Genomic DNA, 21,844 nt, shown 5'->3' with positions numbered 1-21,844 from the left:
CCGCCATCGTATTTACATCGTTCGAACTTACATAACATCCAAACTAAAATGAGTGTTAAGTACCTATATTTAACAACGGTAGATCGTATCGATGTCGTACCGCAATCGTCGCGTGTAAACCCTATTTTATTTAATAATAATAGCGACTTATTCTCTATTATTATGATAATAAAAGAATTTTTGAAACTTATTGAGCTCCGATTGTTGTTTCCCCCGTGTAAAGTTGGATCAGACTTTAATCCTCATTGTTGTTTCGAGTCGAATCAAGTTTTTAACTTTTTACAGAAATGAGTTGCCGTTTTTATTATATATTAATTATTTTTGTGAACACCCACGAATTAATTGTTCGTGTGAATAGTTCAGTTCGTTTTTTAAACTTATTGGGATTATTGGTCTTAAATGTTGGCAGGTGCATGTCATTTTATAGCATGGTGAATTAAATTTATTAAAGTTTAGCTGTAGGTAATTGGTATTAACTTTATATTCTCTTCGGACTTATAAGTATTTTTTTAGTAAAATATATTTTAAAATACGATAAAACATGCGATACAAACAATATCATAGTTAAATGATACTGATATAATTTTAATCAATTACTTAATATACCTACTTCTTTACGTATAGGTAGGTAGGTAAAGGAATAGTCCGTGTTAGTTAACTGTGCACCGACTTTGATATGACAAAGTGCCATTAACCATATTTTCACTATGTCTCTACGAAGTCTGTGTACCGACTCTAAGTAGGTACTTACATATTTATAGAATATTAAACTCTACATTATTAATCACTTGACTATCAAATGTGAATATGTTTAAAACGTGAATGACACAGAGAACCATGTAAATCAATTAAGAACAATGTGAAACAGTGCGACATAACCTAGAAGTGCGATGTAGTCGGCCATTCCGTGCGATGTGACGGCCATCTTGTGAGCAAGATGGCGGCGGCTGTCAAAATGGCGGCGCTGCTGGCGTTGCTGGCGCTGGCGCAGGCGCGGAGGGAGCCGTGGACCAATGGGAGCTGGTTGTGAGTATTTACATTATGGTTATTAACAAGCTTTTATTAGGTCGACCTGTATGTAACTATGTAATGGAATCTAAGGTAACTAATTTAACCATCTTCCAAGGATCGTAGCGTCATGAAAATTGGCAGCTGTATGTAGTTCTGATGACAATACAATAATATGGTACTGTCGAGCTGATCTGATGATGGAAACAGGAGGTGGCCATAGGAACTCTGTGATGAAACAACGCAACCAATTGTGTTAGGGGTTTTTAGAATTGTCTCGATGAGTATTAGTTGTCTGTCGTAAGAAAAGTACAGTCAGCGATAAAAGCTTGTACCAAAAATGAATTTTTTGCCAAAAAACTTGTTTTATAAAATAACACGTTGTTGGAGGTGCAGTCGAATATCACGTACTTAAACAAAAGGAGTAGGTAAGTTTGAATTATACATTTTGTTTTTTTTTTAAATTAAAGTTATTAGACCCTATTGTAGTGAGCAAGACAGGTGTGAATACTGTGAATCTCATTTAAACTTTTCGTGGAGCTGTCTTGGTGTGGTCTTGATATTGATAACGTTCATTTCTCATGCGAAGTTTATTTATTTATTTACCCCCTTTTTCATAAAAGTGTACTAAAGTTGACAAGCCGATAATAATCGTTTGTCCCTTTCCGACGAATCGGTATGATGGAAAGGGACAAACGATTATTGTCGGCTTGTCAACATTAGTAAACGTTTATGAATAAGGGGGTTAATCTTTATTGCACAATAAAAATAAGAACAAATGGCGGACTTAACGCCTTAATGCGAAATTTTTGTATGTTATTGAATTAGGTAGGTATTATGCTAGTGCCCAAAAATAATAACCTTTTTCACAAACCTCTCGTGGGTTACTAGCCCCATATTTCGCCACCATATATATGCTGAAGCTGCACAACCTTCCTTCTCCTCTGCCCAACTCTTCAGATAGCTTCTAGTGATTAGTACAGTTTATAAAAAAACCTGACAACCGCCAAGTCCCCCCTTAATCCTGACAAGGGACCAAAAATCCTGATATATCACGGGAAATTTTGACGTATGGCTACCCTAGTCGCATCTGTTCCTCAATTCCCATAAAGGCTTGGGTACTCAGCACGGCTTTGTTGTCCTATTATTTCTTTCAGAAAGTTTCATATAAAATTCAATAACCAGGCTGGTTATGGGCGGAATTGTTCGCCGTAAAAACACCTGCGTCGTCTAGACGGTTAGCGAATAATAACGGTCGATATACGCAGAACATTGATTTTGCTTGTATTTTTTAATAAGGAATCTTTAAACTCTTGTGTGATGAGAATCCTGACCGAATTTTTAGTAATTTTTATGTTTTTGAGAACGATTTTTTCTACTCTATACAGCACGACCGATGTTCGAACCCACGATCTTTGCTAGACCGTCCCGGGGCCGGGCCGGAGCTTCCGGCGCTCTGTTTTCTATGGAAAGCACCACGTGATCACCGATCAGCCGTCATACAAAATGACATGTCGGACGCCTCTGCTCGGGCCCGGCCCGGTCTAGCGTGAGTCATCCTTAAGCGCCACTTGCACCATCCCACTTACCCGGGGTTGTTAACCCTGTGTCTGGTAAATGGTAACCATGGTAACTCAAGGTTTAACCGGTTAACCCCGGGTTAGTAGCATAGTGCAAGTGGCCCTAAGTAAACTAAGTCTAAATTTTCCATATCGGAATTATGGCATTTTGGAAGAATGGTCCATTTAGTTACTTAATTACTTGATTTTATTGATGTATGAACTCAATAAGGTTAACTTAACTACAGATGTCCAAGTTACGGAAAGTTTCCAAAAAGTTGGAAATGTTCTCATGGATTTCAGGAAAATATCACAGGAAACCAAGAAAACTTTAATTTTGGAAATGAAAACTGCATTATAGAGATCGGCGGGGGTGAGCTATTTACCTTATAATTTGACATGTCTTAAGTCATATTTTAATGCAAATAGCTCACCCCCGCCGATCTCTGATTATAAAGCATTATTTACAAGGAGGTCACCACATATAGATGCAACTTTAATTGTAAAACGCTATTACGTTTCGAGCAGCACAACTGAGCAATATTCTATGTACACCATTTTATACTTTAGTTAAATAATAACCCAGGTACACCACTGTAAGGTAAATTACACGAGTAAGGTAAACGTATTGGTGCTCAACGCGGTCCCAGTACATGTCATCTTGAAACTTAAGTCATTGTCAATAGAGGAGCATGCAGTCGAGCGTCGTACCTAATATTACGTTTACCTTACCGGTCGTAAGTGTAACTGAAGAAATGAGCGATCGCCCTCCCATACTAAAGTCCGGGAGGGCTTATGTGTGGTGACCATATTGTCTTATTTGCTCCGTCTAGTAGTCTGTGATCTAGTAGCCTAGTAGTAGCTAGTAGTCTAACTAGTAGTATGTGGGCTTATGACTCCCGCGCGTCTCCTCTCATCTCCGCTCACCGCCTCAGTAGAAAGGCAGCCAAAAGAAAGAAAAAAAAAGAAAAGAAAGAAGAAAGGAAAGGGTCAGTAGAAAGGGAGTAGCTTCCCGTTTAACACATGACGTAGTTGTATTCTTCCGCTGGTATGCTGCTCCGCTGGGCTCCATACAGCCAGAACTGGTATGAAAGGGTCGTTATACCCTCGCTGATGAACGTCAGGCTTATGGTGTCCTGAAAGATACATCTGCTATAGTAGCTGCAATACGAACTGGCGACTGGGGTCATGATGCCAATGCCATCTCTTTCACTATTAATTGGTGTTATTAACAAGGGAAAAGGAGATAGCATTGTGACCTCGGGGCGTGAGCGCGGCGTGAGCGTTTTATATGTAATGGTTCCTCTACACGATGGGCCAACGCCAGCCACTGCAAGGGACGCAGCCATGCGGTAGAATGAGATGGCAATATCACTTGCTCCCTCTAACGCATAAATGCGTCCCTTGGAGTGGCCGGCGCTGGGCCATCGTGTAGGTAGAGGAGCCATAAAAAGCGGCGCGCCCCGCTCACGCGCCGCCCGCATAACGCGCCTGTGTGACGGAGCCTTTAGCTTTAGTTGTAAGTACCTGCAGTATCCCTCCAGATTGTATGTAGGCGCCGCCTCGCAAGCCGTCCGTGAACAATATCACCAGGTACCCTGTTATAACGTAGTCTTTCTCTATTTTTATTTGTAGCTAAAAACAAAATAACTTAATTAAAAATTATTTTTTCACCATTTCGTAGTGTTTATCTACTATGTATTATTAAAATGTATGTGACCTTACAATTCTATTTTCTGACCCAGTTTGTATCAGAGAAAAGAACTGTAATGCATCGACAATCATGTATTTCTGGCCAATTTAGGGCGGTTTCAGACTAGCATTTTATATGAGCTTACACGTACGCGCGTGTAAGCTCGTATAGACCAAATGTAGAGAAATGTAACGCGCGTATAAACTCGTATAACGCCCCGTAAGCCTAAAACCGCCCTTAGACCTCTGGAGATTGCTTTGCTTTGCTTACAAAAGCCTGTGAGCCTTTGTGAGTGGCCTGTTTTTAACAAATCTACACAAGTGTGTTCCTTATATAATTAAGTTTATCCCTTGATACTGACTGTATTTATCTATAAATATTGACTTACATCGGCATGTTCGGAGGAAGGGTACGCCAGTGTGAGGTTTACGTCTTGTCGGGGAAACGTCCAGGCATTGCTCCCTCGCAGCAGCGTCCAGCTCTCTATGACGTCACAACTTTATCATTATCATAATTAAACCTTTCTAAGGTTCAACCCAGGAGAATTTTTGCACTTTCGAATTTGGACATTTCTTGTATCTCTGATCTCATAATTCATAACCCAGAGGCAAAGACTATGATAAGCTAGCAAAGGCCCTAAGCCTTGCATGCTAAAAGGACTTTTTTGTGCCTTGCATGGCACTTAATTCTTTGCAATCTTTACAGGAGACAGACATGCAAACACACATGATATGGAAAAAATATAATGGACATTTTTAGAACTTGTAAAAATGTAGTCGTTAAAAACCTAACACCAATATTTATCTGCAAACAAACAATTAACAGGCAAATTTACTTACTTTCAAAATCCTTGAACACCTCACAATAATATTTCTTAAAAGTTCTGTATATCACACCATTCACTTGTATCGGATTTGAATAATGTGCTTCTTCGAGCGGCTGTATCTCTATTTCCCTGCCTAATTTATTTTCATATATCACGGCACTTGTATCACTTAAATAACATAATAGTAAAAACATAAAACACTGCATAATATTTACGAATCATAAGATACATGGGTGTGTTGCTCAAATCAGTTGAGAGATAGGATTGATTGTATTTGGATAGAATGGTGTGATAATAATGTTTTCGTGTGTAATATGTAATAGCTTGACATGATAACGAGATAATTACATTGCAGGCCTGAAGGCCCAGAGTCAGTACCAGAACCCCTAGTGTACATTTCATTCGATTAGCGTGACGTACGCGTTTTAAACTCGAAAACCCATAAAAAATTAGACTTAACGGAAACGCGTACCGTAAACCGGGGTTACTTTGATTTGCGGGTCGACTTTGATAGCAACTTCTCTCCGCTACTAAAGTCCTTGTTTTAACGAGTTGAAGAAAAACTTCGCAGTATTTTTTTCTTTATTGGCAACACTGATAGTTGTTTCACCACGCAGTAAGCGGATGCGAGTGTAATATTATTATTTCGTCTAGAAAAAAGATATTAATGGCGGGTACGCTTTTCTTCCTGATTTTATTGGTTGAAAAACTTTGACTGTATTTGTGTCAATAATTAATACATGTAATTTTATAGTGTCTTACGTTAATCAGTGTTGATTCGCGAGTTTATAAAAAAATACATGAATTCGACAACCTCCACATGCGCACGTAGCCGGGGAATCCATGGGTCGGGTTGTCTTTGATCACTTATACGTGGTGAAATTGATCAGAAGATTAAAGAATTATTTTGGCAGCTTACGATTTTTTTATGTATTTTTTTCAATAGTAATGTAATAAATAGGCATCGTTTGAGTCAGTGGAAGAGTTAGAGATTGTCGAATTATAAATTTGTATCTAGGAGTGGATCTCTGGAACTGCTTATCTGATTATAAATATTCTTTTACCTGTTTCTTCCATACCGTTGTCGTATGGAATTAAGTTTCTGGGTGGAATTTGGCTACATTTTATCCTGCGGCTTTGCTTTAGATGTTTTATTATACGTGCGTAAGGCCACCAGCCCACCAGGGCATTAATTCTACAATAAATAAATATGCATTGTTTTTTTTTATAGAAATAATGCCAGAGATTACAAAAAAAAAATATCGGGTAACGAGACTACAAAAAATACCAAGAAGAACAACTTAATGATGTATTCGCAAATATTGGCACAAAATCTATTCGTGCCGCATATAAAGAATGCACACAATATTTTTTATAGAACTTTATACAATAAGTATAATAGTAACACGTCAAAAACCCGGGTGCACAGACCAAATTTACTGAAACGGAAAAGCTTGCAATTCAAAAATCTGTTGCTAAGTGCGATGATAAGTTAAATTCCTACGTTATTTATAGTAAATAAGCGCTTAATTTTTCTAATTTGTATCATTTCGTATGATATCAAAGTAACCCCACACCTTAAAAATATAAATAACTTAAAAAGTACTTTACCGATTTTTATTTTTTTATTTTTTACGGGCTTTTTAGCGGGTCTACTTTAGATTGTCAGCAAAAAAATAAGTGGTTTCAAAGTAACCCCATTCTCAATATAACTTTGACCGCGTTGTTTTTATTTTTTTCTGAAAAAATTATAAGTTCTAATTTTTTTTTTATTTGGCAGGCGGAAAGAAGAGAAAAAACCGATTATTATATTTTTATTTCATATTTTTACGTATATTAGGATCGTCAAAAAATGGTGCCAAACTCCAAAATTGATCAAAGTATCCCCGGTTTACGGTACGTCACGTCACGCTATCGAATGAAATTTACACTAGGGGTCAATTTAGGGCACAGTAGTATTTATTTATGTAGCTGATGAAACTGTACGCACGCGGCAAAAACTGTACGTACCTGTGGTAACTGATGAAAGGATGAAACTATAGGTACGTACCGTACGCGCAATATTTATCTCTAAGAACGGGGCCACACTGGCGATTTGCGAGTGAGTTGTAAACGAGACGAGAGCGCAGCGAGTTCGCCGCGAGCGCGCAACGAGTTCGCCCCGAGTACCTACGCAACTTTATCGCCTCGAGCATGCAACGACTTCGCTCCCTTTCCAGTAACATAGGTCTCTAATGTTTCCTTATTGTATGGAATGTGTACATATAAGCGCCAAATAAAAAAAATACTTTTAATACTTTTAAAATATAATTTATAAACGTCAACACATGAGGTTATAATTCTGATGGGCCTTCCCACCCCAAAGCCCCGCCGGTCCGGGAACGCCATACAGCCAGAACTCGTAGGACAACATCGTTATACCACTCACATCGAAGTTTAGGGTTATATGGTTCTGAAAAAAAAAACCAGTTCATCAGTCGTTTTTCCTTCGCGGTTCGTCACAATACACGTTAGATCGTGAGTGCAATTTAGTAGTAGGGATAACTTCCAGTGATAGGATCTGTGCGGAAAGAGAAGACGAGTGGGTCGTGGAAAGAAAGGGAGCCCAGGGAGCTACGACTCTTCTCTTTCCGCACTTCATTTCACGTCACTTGGACCGTTTCTCGAATTAAAAAGTGCACAAATATAGGTTCGTCTGTAGGTATATATTCCATCGCTGTGTCCAGTATTTTGGATGTAGTCGAGTTAAGCTAAAGAGTTAATTGTACTGAACTGTACCCTTATTAACCCTCCCGATGCTATGGAGCCCGCGCACTCCGTGCCGTCCGTGAACAAGAGAACTTCGTAGCCAGTTATCACGTAGTTGTCTATGTTTCGCCGTATTTCTGTCTGAAAATTACATTATATTAGGCTATTGTATTGTAAGTTGCATTAATTTTGCTGTGTTTTAAATATTGTAACGATTCTTAATAGTCTGGCTTTTATGATTTTTATGTGAACAAATACTTACATCCGAAGTGGGGTACGACAACGTTAAATTAACGTCCTGTTCTGGAAACGTCCATCCTTTGGACCCATACAAAATGATAGAGGAGCCTGAAGATAAATTAAATAAAAATTAACTGTTTTTTAATAACTCACGGTTAGTTTCACTAGATTTGTATCGACCGGGATATGGACCGTGATTACCTTTTGTATTGTTTTCGACCACCAGATATTTCAACGCATATCCCGATCGATATCAGTAAGTCTAGTAAATAAAAATTAATCTATAATATCAAGCTTTTTAGGGTTCCGTACCCAAAGGGTAAAACGGGACCCTATTACTAAGACTTCGCTGTCCGTCCGTCCGTCCGTCCGTCTGTCACCAGGCTGTATCTCACGAACCGTGATAGCTAGACAGTTGAAATTTTCACAGATGATGTATTTCTGTTGCCGCTATAACAACAAATACTAAAAACAGAATAAAATAAAGATTTAAATGGGGCTCCCATACAACAAACGTGATTTTTGACCAAAGTTAAGCAACGTCGGGAGGGGTCAGTACTTGGATGGGTGACCGTTTTCTTTTTGCTTTTTTTTGTTTTTTTTTTTGCATTTTAATCTATATTTTCTAATATAATATAGATTTCTGGTATTCAATAATAAAAATAAAACATTCGTTTTGGAATATCTTCTGTATCGAGTGAGTTCGCGGTGTTCCACTTACGAAAAATTAGCTTCGATCGTAATCCCTGCCCCCTCATACAGAGTGGCTACCTAGTGGGTATCTTTCTCTTTTACTCCAATGAAGGCGTAATTAGAGTGACAGAGAAAAATTCCCGCAATTTGCGAACTTCGATTTTCGCGGTTATAGCCCTGATAACCAATTAGGATGCATTTAGATTTATTTATCTTAGTGTGCAAATGCGCTAGGGCTAGGACGTGGCTAGGACGTCAGGCAATGGGCAGATAGCAAGTTTATTGGATGTTATTGTATAGGACTTTAGGCTTCAGGGTTGTGGAATCCTACGAAACAACCACAACCACTCGACGATATGCGTTGATAAGAATAAAGATAGGTATTATTTTGTTTATTTATTTTTACCAAACCTGAGCCAACCTCTATCAATTCAACATATACGTTAAGATTTTCGATGTATGTAATTTGGTCACTTTGACCATAACCTAGAGTTTGTGCGGAAAGAGGAGAGTCGTGGAATGTATTGGGCCAATCATTCACACTCGCACTCTACCTATCTGAAGTTGGCTGTATGGTACACAAACATCTTTACAAGCCAACGTTCCAAAATATACCTAGAGTCGGACCTAGACAAGTCTGCAGCGGATTTGATAGCCCACGCAGTGCAAATGTCATTTATACGTCATAATTTCATAGAAGGTTGACGTTTACAATAACACTTTCACTGCGTGGGCTATCAAATCCGCTGCAGACTATTCTTGGTCTGACTCTATTTAATACGACCTTATTGTCAGACGCGTGTAAATATATTTTTGGCATTGACTTAACAAGCAAATTAACATATAAATATATAAATTAAACCCTAAAACATTACAAATATAGATGGTCAAGCAAATGTTGTCAGTAGAAAAAGGCGCGAAATTCTAATTTTCTATGAGACGATATCCCTTCGCGCCTACATTTTTCAAATTTGCCGTCTTTTTCCACTGACAAGATCTGCTTGACCAACTACAAATTGCATAGAATTTGAAACGCAGTCTTGAAAAAATAACAAAGCAAATCTGTGTAGAGTTGTTATGTTGCCGAACAAAATACTGCCTAACAATTAAAAAAAAAACGGCAATAATAACTCGGTAAAAATCAATAATTTAATTTAAAAAATATATTAAATGCCTGACCAGGAATATATGATCACGCGCCATGTTGCGGAATTTCACTGGAACTATTTTTTTCATACTATACTGAACTGTCACCCTTTCCATGAGAGTAACAGCGCCCTCTTGACAATGATCATATATTACTGGTCATTTACAACTTACTATCATTAAGAACAGGAGGCAAGCAGTGGTATCTCATAATAGTTTTAAAAAGAACGCCACTCAAGGAAGCCTGGATGGCATTGTTCTGGATAAAGTCCGGTTTAATGAACACATCTTCACTTAAATCAGACCCGACGGGCACGGCACTATTTTTGACCACAGACAAAATTAAAAGTAAAAAACTCGCGCCTTGCATACTATTTTTAACCGACTTCCATTTCATAGAAGGAGGAGGTTCTGTATTCGGTTGTGGCTATTTTTTATTTTTTTTTTCTATGTACGTTCACCGATTACTCCGACATCCGTAGTCCGATTTGAGTAATTCTTTTTTTGATCGAAAGGAGCTACCTCCGAGTTGGTCCCATTTTAATTTGGTTCTGTTCTGATGATGGGATCCATGAGGAATTGAGGGAACTCCTCAATTTTTAAAGGCACATGCATGGTGATTTGAGTGTTTTCTTAAGCAACTCGAGCATTTTCTCCCGAAAACCACCACTTTGATGAAGTAGACCTGATGATGATGATTGTTTTGATGATAATGATGATGATTTTTTAAATGTAGTACGTTCACCGATTACTCTGACATCCGTAGTCCGATTTGAGTAATTCTTTTTTTGATCGAAAGGAGCTACCTCCGAGTTGGTCCCATTTTAATTTGGTTCTGTTCTGATGATGGGATCCATGAGGAATTGAGGGAACTCCTCAATTTTTAAAGGCACATGCATGGTGATTTGGGTGTTTTCTTAAGCAACTCGAGCATTTTCTCCCGAAAACCACCACTTTGATGAAGTAGACCTGATGATGATGATTGTTTTGATGATAATTGATGATGATTTTTTAAATGTAGTATGTTCAGCGATTACTCCGGCACCTGTGATCCGAATTGAGTAATTCTTTTTTTGTTTGAAAGGAGTTGCCTCCTAGGTGTTTTCGTATTATTTTTGGTTCTGGTCTGATGATGGAATCCATGAGGAACTGAGGGAACTCCTCAGTTTTTAAAGGCACGTGTAAAGTGATTTCGGTGTTTTCTAAAGTAACTCAAGCATTTGCTTCCGAACACCGCCAATTTGATGTAGTGCAAGTGTAGCCGTACCACGAGTTTGACATTGACATATTCGCTAAGTTAGCGACGCTAACGTCTTCGTAACTAACTTTTTATGCATCTCGCTCGCACTAATATGCCAATACGAGCGAGATGCAAAGAAAGTAAGTTACACACACGCTAGCGAATAAATCAATGTCAAACTCTTGGAAAGCTGGTAAGGCTACTGATCGGGGGTTAGGGTTAGGAGTTAAGGGGTCGGGGATAAAGGGGTCGGGTAATGGTGGTTGTAGGGCTGCTGGTTCAGGGCCGAGGGGTACATGGATCAGGAGTTGATACGCTGTGAGGTAGAGTGATCGGGGGGGTTGAGAGATTGGGTCAGTGGCGGGGCGGAGGATGGATTTAGTGTAGTGACAGGAATTGTAATTTCCCAGACGGACTCGAGAAAATTCCTGATTACATATTTATTAAAGTAGATACACGAATTTAGTGTTAGTCATGATGTTGTTTTTCATTCATGCGTCGCGCTCTTAACAATGCGTTAAAACTAAAAATTGAAAAATAAAAACTTTTTACAAAAAAAAGAAAACCGACTTCAAAAAGGATGAAATAAAATATTATCCATTTTAAGTCTATGCGTTACCAACTGATATGTTTGAAGTCGGTGCCAAGCCAAGTAGTAACAATACCCGTCAAATATAATCAGCCTTATGACTATAAATCCCATTAGAACTGTATTAATAACTATTATAAATGTGTAAGTAATTCTGTCTGCCTCTTTGTCACCTTTTCATGGCTATACAACTGAACCGCTTCAGGTGACATTTGGCAAGAAAGTAAATTCCTTGAATTGTTTTATATTATGAAACGTAGTTCTCTGAATAAGGGACGGGAAATAACTTTAGTCCCAATCTCACGCTTGCGTACCGACTAACATGGTACGGACTGTGCTAAGGTTGGATCGTGTGTTCTGAGGTGTGTTCTTAGGTACATTCGACGTCAAAGATATGGTTACACTTTTGCACCTTACTCCTTTGTAATAAGACGAAAAGTGTAAACATATTTTTAACGTCAACTGTACCTACAGAAAGTACGTTAATTGTCGTCGTGTAAGGCAAACCAACGTACATCCTTATCGATTCGCACCAAAATCATGGTATGCTTCCAAAGTTGGCTTGGCACCGACTTCAAACATATCAGTTGGTAACGCATAGACTTAAAATGGATAATATTTTATTTCATCCTTTTTGAAGTCGGTTTTCTTTTTTTTGTAAAAAGTTTTTATTAAAAAGTTATTAGCATTTGTTTCAAATTTAAGGTTATTATGAAGAATGACGTGAAAAGGTGATTAAAATGATTAACATTGTCTGATAACGTCAACGTCCTCGTATTTTGATAATTAATTATTGATCGAGATTGAATTACGTGTTAAATTATCAATTTATCACCTATTATCTGGATTATCTGAAATAACACTAAAATGTTTTCAGTTGAATGTAGAGTGTTTTGGTTTCGCAAGTTTGTTATCTATGAATTAATTGAATTATATAATTGAATTAATAATATTATATAAAACTAAATAATAAAATAAAACTAAATTAAATTAACTTAGCTTATGATATGACCCAGATATCCCAGATGAAGGAACTGGCGCATGCAGATGAAGGCAGTGTCTCATTAGGGCTGTCCCACTTTTCTGAAACAATGCCCAAAATTCTATTAGGGCTATTAGGCTATTAGAGTCATAGGTTTTTGATAGGTACCTATTATTTTGATACCGTTTGATTACTATCTAATATTTAGGTACCTATACTCATTTTAATCGCTGCGTAGGTTGCTTGAAGCCTACGAGTGATGAATGAAGTGAATAACACAAGCCGTACAGATCAGGATCGCATAGACATTAAGCAACTAATTACTCATCTTATCTTAGACCCATTCATTATCAGAATACCATTGATCGTATTTTTTACGACAACAATCTAGCATCCCCACCTTCATAAACAACGCATTTTGAACTTTCTTCCATTTGAATAAGGATCAAAGTAAAAGGGCGCGGGTAGTAAAGATATTGAATTGAAACCGGTCGGGATCGGAACCCGACACTCTTTTGACGTAAAATCCCTCATTAGGACTACTTAAATACTATTACAGGCCATTATAGCTGGCTCGAAGACATGACGGTTGTATATGTGTAGAGATGTTAAAACATCTATTTAAACGTTTGGAGAATTTGCTTTTATATCCCAGATTTTAAAACGATAGTTAGCTCAATGGGGTTGGCAACTGTCAAAGGTTTTTATAGATGGCGCCAGCATAGGCTTTACCTGTCTCTAGTTTTGTTCTATGAGATTTGGTTTAAAGCGTCCAGGCCCTTTAAAAATTTGACACTATTTTATAAGTAGTTGTAATTTTATATGAACTTTAAAAGTATGTATTAAGTACTTATGTGTTAAATTTGCTTTTACTTTAACTTGATGAATTGTTGTGTATAAATAGCTACGGAAGTAGTGTCATAGGGTGCAAATTTTGGTATCGGATGAATTCACTTGGCACAGATGTATATTATGTTTGTGCCAAGTAAATTCATCCGATACCAAAATTTGCACGTCCCATACATTGGGTGACACTACTTCCGTAGCTATAATGACTTTTACTAAACTAAGGAAAAAGTGGGTTTTCAGTGAAAATAGGTAAAATACAGACTATGGTTAAAATAAAAAATAGGTACAATCGCCATCAGAATTTAGATATATCAGAGCGACTAAGGCGCTCACAAATATCTCAACACACCTCTATTGTCAAGGCGTTAGAGTGCGTGTTTACTGTTTAGATATTGTGACTACCTTATTGACCGCTCCGATATATCTGGTTCTGATGGCGACTGTACATATCTCTACAAAGAAATAAGTATATTATTGGGTAACATTTCGATTGGAAAATGTAATAACAGCTTTATACCAATATATCCTGTACCTCGCGTTCTTTCGATCTCACAAATCAAGTCGACGTATCGTATCGTATTTACTATTTATTTGACGATATTAGAAATATCTCTTGCCTTTTATTGCCTCCTGGTCCAAATACAGGTAATTTATTGTTATTTAAACGCAGTAAGGGAAACGTTATTTATTAAGAAAGATATTTTTATTTGTAACGGTAGATCTAATCGAGATGTAAATTCGTTTTAAGAAAGATTTTATATAACAGACAGGAAATGTCATGTTATAGAAAGATATTGCTATTTTATATCATGAAGGCACAGAGCAAACTACTACGTTTCAGCTTAGAACTCAGATCGCAGGGAACATTTAGAAAAGAGCAGAGCAAATCATTGTCGTGTGCCGTATTTGGGCATTTTCATTTTCACTTGCACTTTACTTAAAGCGCGACTTAAATAAGTCATGTTTCAGTAACGTCTAACCGTTACATTCCTGACAAAATGTATGAGATTTGACATTGACCGTCAGTTTTGTAACGATTGCTAACCGGCCGACCGGCCGTTGTGAAGGACCAAAGGGTCCAAGGGTCCTTTGACCACTGGCACTTAAATCTAGCAACTACAAGCCTTTGAAGAAGCTTTCAGCCTTTGATTGTTGATTGCCCTTGCTTTGGCTGCTTCCAATTTCTCATCCACTTAAATACAAATGTCGCCATTCCGAGTAAGCAGGATATTCATAATATTCATCAAACATATGACCAGTATATGTTTGACCTTTGATTCCGCTTAGTTGGCACACATCCCAGCACATATGGCCTTAATAAAGTACGAGCGGGACATCACTGTTTACGCGCATATCGCTCTCGCTCACACACATCCGCGTGTGATAACCGTCAGTCTAGTTATAGCACAGAATAAATAATAGTACTGCCGGACAGAAAGGAAACTTCCTACAAAACCGAAGTTTGACTGCGGTTCAGGGTCGAATCATAATGCTATCCCTTTCTAATATATGGCACTATCCCTTTCGGCTATTTAGGGTTGTCAAAACAAAGTGATTATCTTATCTGTGGTCGTGCACGCAAAAGGAAGTCAAGTGGTGCCATCCCTAATAATTGCTCGGAGCAATGCTGAGCCGAGCGTAGCCGAGTTTGGCCGAAGTCAGGAGTTTCGCACCCCTGTTTATAGTAGCTAGGTACTCACCGCCGAGATGGCATGATTTGCTAATACATCACACCAGACATGGCGGACAGTCCTTCAAATATTGGATATGGATACTCTGATGCCCATCACAGTAATTAACTGAAATTTCTATTCAATATTAGACCTTAACTGGTAGTGTTATGAGTGGTTGTTGGTTGGCAGGGATGGGCTTTGATAACTTTAGTGACCTTTGATTGTAAAGTCTGCTGGATGAGATTGTATACCTACTTGAGTACCGTTTACATGCGTATATTTTAGGGCCACTCATACAGACGTTGGATTTTCAATTTAATTGTATAGGTACCTAATTATCAACACCTTCACTCTATCTGCGGAATATTTTTTCTTGTTTCATCTCTTTCCTAAATACACAAATGACTATGAAGTAGGTAGTTGTATTTCATAGCGTTTAATTAAGTAGGCATTCTGAAATTTTCTATTATTTGATATCGATTTGGTTTAAGTGACTTACAATATCACACTTCTTTAAACTCTCGCATTTGCAGGTACACATTTTTAGTGAATTGGTCTAAATCATCAATAAGTAATAACACTACCTTATACATATTTGAAACCGCTCCTGATTTTTTGTTAAAATATATGTATCTTTAGGGTGAAGTCACTTTTTGAGTGTCGAGTCGCGTATATTCTGCGACATTCGGTTTCATTAAAAGTCCTGTTTCTGTTGAGTGAATTCTGTTGATTACGCGACTCACAACTCAAACTCAACCTCACGGTCGTCTGGCTTCACCCTTGGAAACAAGCGCTTCACCTAAAATGATAAGTTATGATGACACCATTAATTGCAATCGAACTAAATTACCACTCAGCCACAATTGCCAATTTAAGGAATGTTATGAGTCAGACAAAGTAACTGCAGCATTGCACTTCCCTTTATCTAAACAAAAGTTAACTAGTGGATCTGTAAGCTGTAGACCTCGCGATTAGCTTAAAAATAAGTACCTGTTTACTTTGTTGAGTCATTAACACAGCGAACTTACAATGGTCTTAAGTGCCATAGGGTACCTACCTACTGGCACTAAAGTCCTTTGTGCCAATTTCCACTATTTACATATAACTTTTTCAAAAAAAAACGAAACTACAGGAAAATCCTTCCGAAGTTGCTCATAAAATTTTGCTTCGGTCAATTAAAGAGTACCATAAACATCATCAGAACCGTAAGATTGAGTTGTTAATAATTTAATGTGAGGATCCATACCAAAACAGGCTGTCCTCATGACGATAATTCTAAAACGTAACAAATATAAGAGCCTCGGTAGAGAGTACCATTTTGTACCATTTGGAGTTGAAACTCTAGGTCCATGGGGTCCCAGCGCGCTTAAGTTGTTCGCAGAAATCGCGAAGCGTCTGGTTGACGTAACTGGTGACCGAAGAGCTACCTCGCACAACGTATCAGTATTGCGATACAGCGGGGAAATGCCGCCAGCATCCTTGGTAAATGCCTCAGGGGCCTATTTTAGATTTAAGCTAGTTATTAATTTCGTTTAGTTGTACCACTGTATATATATTTGACGATAATATCTATGGATTATAAGAACATAAGCTATTAGGTAGACTTATATACAGGAGAGTAAACACGTCCTCCTTGGGTAGTTAAAAACTCATTATCAAAACAAAATCGCGATACAACCTTGCAAGCAGGAAAATGACACCAGTAATCCATTACCACATATAAACCCGCCTTAAGGTCCAAACTAGATCTAAAGACATTTGACCTCAACTCGCGCGTCAGTCGTCCACTTCACTTCACACAACGCGCACATAACCTAACAATGTTCGTCAAGTGTCTTATACTTTGTGGTGTGATCGTTGCGGTTCACTCAAAAACTGTAATCGTGGGTCAAATATACGAACAAGGAGGTGTGAGAAAGGTTTACGACAGGACTATTGAAGCCAGCTACATACCCCTTTTTGTAAGAGAAGAAGAAGTTAAATTCGAGTATCCAACAGCAGACATGAAGATCAAAGGTATCGCTATTAAGGATTTGGAGAATGGGAACGCCCAGCCGTCTATTACGAGAGGAGGTCTCGGATTCAACTTTGTGAACATCAAACTGAAGAGCGAGCGAGGATCCGGATATAAATACTTGATTGAGATTTTCGCTTGATTTTGTCCTGTGTAACTGAACGTATACTTAAGTGTGCATGTCTTGTGTGTGTCAGATAGAGTAAAGAAAGTGTAAAATATAAACAAAGGAACCGGCGCAATCATGTGAAGGGTCTGCAAACTTTGATTTCAGTGGCTCAGTTGTGTTTTGTAATTGAAAACATTAAAAGTTTTAAGTTCAGAGGCGATTTTATTGTGTTATGATCATTTGAATTCATTCGTCGTTAGGAAAACTTAATTATTTATGGCTGGAAACTAGAACAGGTTTAAACAACATGTTTATGCCATGTAGGTAAAGCCCCCTCCAGACTATGCGCGTGAATCGCGGGCGAAGCCGCGAACGCGAGTGTGGAGTCGATTTCGCTGTCTGCGAAAATCGACGCCACACTCGCGTTCGCGGCTTCGCGCACGAGTGTGGAGATGGCTTAAGGTGCATTGGGGTAATTTCCAAAGCGGTATAATTTTGATAATCGCTAATATCAACTAAACTATAGAAGCACTTTGCATACTTTTGCCACTGAATAAATAGTAGTAACTACTACTTACCGTACAGAAAGGACACTTCCTAGAAAACCGAAGTTTGACAGCGATTCAGGGTCGAATCGTGATATCCCTTTCTAACTTATGGTGTCCAAATTCTAGTAATTATCTTGTCTTAGGTCGTGTACGCAAAGGGGCGTCAAGTTGTTTCAACCCTAATAATTGTTCGGAGCAATGCTGAGCCGAACGGAGGCGAAGCCGAGTTTGGTCGAAGTCAGGAATGTCGCCCCACTGACTTTTGCAAAACTTACGCTACTGCAAAGCTTACCCACTCATCTTCCCGTTGCTACAGCAGAAATTGCTTCTGGGTTAGCAGATATAGTTGGATTAGTTGGTCAAACCAAATTTGTCAGTATATAAGAACAAAAAACTATACTCATCCTTTTCTTTTGGGTGCTAGTACTAGGTACATAAGACAAAGATAATATGATTCTCTCTGTCTATGTTTGAAATGAGACATTCCTTTGACAAACTATATTTTCCATGTTCAAAATTATCCCGCATCCGAAGTTATCCCAACGCACCTTATAGCACGACTAGCCAACTAGATTTATAGGACACTTAGAACGATGTCACACCAAGATAATGATTTATATTGTTCTCGTTCCTGGTGTTTTGATCTAAACTTATATGTCGTTACCCTAGTTCACAATCGTACCTTACGGAAAATAATTGTTGTAAATAGTACCATAATACCACAGACATAAAATTGTTATTACATCCAAATTTTCCGCGGAATTACTTAGTACACCTACCTACTACTGTGAACTAGCTAGGGTATCGATGTTATTATGATATATGAGCAAATCAATAGGTACCTAATGTATATGGGTAGGTACTCACTTACACACTCCTGACTTCTGCTATGGTTTCAAACAATGACGAATTCCCTGCTTACTATAGAAATTATATCAGACGATAAGTACCTAGTTCAAATATAGCTCCTAAACCATTTCAATAAAGTTACATTTGGTGAAAACACCTATTCGATTAAGATCATTTTGTTTATACTGTTCGATCAAGAGTAGGTACACAACCCAGAACAATTGAAACGAGATCCATATCTTCTGATTACAAAGCATTGAAAAAATAACGACTCAGAAGACAAACTACTTAGTTCTTATTATTTTACGGCCAGTGAAGAGGTACCTTGACCTTCTTGCATATACAAACTGCATCTTATGTGCACCTGACCATAGGAGTACTATTATTTATTCTGTGCCATAGGCGTATCTGCAGCAGAAAATGGTAAAATGTACATTTACCCCGTATTCATAAAACTTTACAAGCCCCAATTAAGGCCCTCCCCACATCTGGCGTCTTTCGAGCGTCGGCGTCTGTCGGCGTCGGTCCAGCGCTATGGAAAATGACGTCGCTGCGCAGTTGCGTCGACGCTGCGTCGACGTTGCGTCGACGTCGGCCATAGAATTGTAGACGCCGACGCTCGAAAGACGCCAGATGTGGGGGGGCCCTAATTAATTTATATTTTATCCCTTTCTTAAAAATACATGATTTATTAGCTAATAGCTAATTGAGACTTATAGGGCGTTTATCTTTATTGCACAAAAGAAAACACATAGGTAATACAAAAGGCGAACTTAATGTCTGTGCCAGTCAACCATTCGTAATGAATACGGGCATACATACATACAAAACATGGTCGTATCTCCTGGCAGTTATTTATTTGTAAGAAAGCCGCTCGAGGCTATATTACTAGGTATATTTACTACCTATATTTAGATATCTAACATAAAAATGTATAGGTACTTAATAGTTAATTTTTCGTACTTTAAATTTTTCTTGCACCTATTACTACTTGTTCTCTGTTTGGCCCAAAGGTTAACTGGTAGAGAATGCCTCTGGCATTAAGTTCGCCTTTTGTACAATTTTTACTGTGCAATAAAGTTTAAATAAATAAATAAATATCTACATACTTAATGCGTTGTTATTTTCCTGTTAGGTCATGCTCGAGATACGGTTAGTTTCTCGTTAAAAGACCAAGTACAAGACCGAAAACCTATCGATGTATTAATCAATTTATACATTGTCTTTTTGCTATTTAAATGTGATCCAATAGACAGATACCGTAGAATGGGGTGAGTTGGGTGAAATTTGACTTTCAAACCTCGCTCAAATTTTATTTTTACATCTGAAAACTGAATGGTGTACTTATATAATAAGTGGTTCGGACGTTTGTATTTTAGTTTGGGTAACTACCATTCTTTGACGATAACTTTGACGATAAAGAGGAAAACCCACCTCACCCCGTAATGCCTCGTATTTGGGGTGAGAGGGTTTTTCATACAAAGGTGATTTTGGAAGATTGTTGGATCGATTTTTTTTTATTATGCGTTAATACGCATAATATAGTAATCTATAGCCCCATTTTAAATTGGAATACATTATTTTTGTAGGAGTAGCCTTAAAATCCCTTCTCACCCCCCACTCAAACCTTCTCTCCCCCTTCATAACCCAACTCTCCCCGCGAAACCTACTCACCCCGTTTTACACGGTACCTAATTAACCTAAGCAAATTTTAATCAGGGATGATTATAGGTTTTATCGCTGTTGATTCTACATTTATAACACTTTTAACGTGATATATCGTCCTATTTGCAGTTAGAATGCAAACTATATATGTACTTTCAAACTGCCAATAGGAAAAGAATCATTCATTGAGTGGCCATGCAATTTTGCGGCTGGGTTTGCAACTTTGTTTGAAATTCTTTTAATTTGATACTGAACGAAACATAAGAAATGCAACTCTGTTCCAATTCAAAATCGTTTAAAATACTTTGAAGTAATCAGGGGAGCACCGTGGACCTCAGTGGAGGCCAGGAACGTACGATTAATTGATCACACCTGTAACTTATCTACATACATTACAGTCTACTACTACCTGCAACAACTAGTAAACTTAGTTTCATCTCAGACTATTGCCTAAAAGCAAACACTGGTCACAAAACTATAACAACTTTATTAAACACAAACCAACAAACATCTTACTGACTAGTCACTTCTTGCCATGGTTGAACAGGAACGCATTCGTTTCAATGGCGTACACTTCCACCCAAAAGTTGTATCCTCTGAAGACCGTAGGGCTGTCCAGCTCAATCGTCACACTTTTCTCCCCTATCCCCCCTTTCTTGATGTACGCTTCTCCCCACTTATCCTGTCTTAGGTCCAGGACTTTGATGGCGTTGATGACTTCGTTCCTCGAACAGTTGACTGTCACATCCTCCCATCGCACCCAAATGGCAGGATTCTCTTGATGTACTTTGCTGTATATCAGCTTCGAATTCACATCGGGATAGCCAAGGAATAAGTCGTGACATGAAACATGGAGAACAAAAAATGTGATCAACAAAATTCGGTAAACTGCAGACATTTTGAGGGCAAAATATAAATTTTGGTGATACGACTGTTTTCTAAGGAGGACCAAATAAATGTGTAAGTAGATTGAGTAGCTAGAATATGTTTCTTTTGCGTCTGTATGTTAAATTAATTAGCGTTTGTATGTGATTTCGTCGTTTCTATGAATGGGCATTTACGGATGATATGGCTCAATTTGTCATAGGTAGCGAGAAAATATGATCTATTGTGTATCAATGTATGTTTGCGAGCTGTAGGTGTAGCTATTTTATATAATAAGTTTAATAATAATAAGAAGAAGATAAGTTTTTCTATCTAGATTTTTTCTCATTTCTTTGTTCGTAGTTTTTTCTGTTTTAGGTACCTACATTCGTATATTTGAATGTTAAAAGCCAAAAGCTTTTACTTAAACAAGATAACAATAATATCAATATATTTAGGTAGGGGTAACAAAGGGAATTCCGTAAGTTGGTAACGTATCGCTTTCATCCGTATGAGATGAGATTTAAGAATATGTATGACTAACTTACA

The 21,844-nt window shown here is 38.0% G+C and overlaps 2 protein-coding genes across 2 annotated transcripts in view; one reads left to right on the top strand and one right to left on the bottom strand.

The window, feature by feature from the left end:
- Positions 1-862: 862 nt before the first annotated feature.
- LOC134678496 (protein Wnt-5b-like) overlaps positions 863-21,844 on the top strand; it is a 57,616-nt gene continuing 36,634 nt past the window's right edge. The window contains exon 1 of the mRNA XM_063537073.1: positions 863-1,026. Coding sequence (XP_063393143.1) covers positions 938-1,026 — 89 coding nt within the window. The 5' untranslated portion in view covers positions 863-937. The remainder of the gene's footprint in view (positions 1,027-21,844) is intronic.
- Positions 3,584-8,192, bottom strand: LOC134672054 (uncharacterized; the record flags this gene model as incomplete). The annotated part of the gene is made up of 4 exons (XM_063529956.1): positions 3,584-3,703; positions 4,095-4,202; positions 7,865-7,975; positions 8,097-8,192. Coding segments are annotated over 4 exons (435 nt in total), but the record flags the coding sequence as incomplete, so codon positions are not given.

The sequence above is a fragment of the Cydia fagiglandana genome, chromosome 2 (assembly GCF_963556715.1).
Source record: "Cydia fagiglandana chromosome 2, ilCydFagi1.1, whole genome shotgun sequence".
Classification (NCBI taxonomy): Eukaryota; Metazoa; Arthropoda; class Insecta; order Lepidoptera; family Tortricidae; genus Cydia; species Cydia fagiglandana.
Note: the sequence above shows the minus strand (reverse complement) of the source record. Positions and strands in the feature narration are given on the sequence as shown.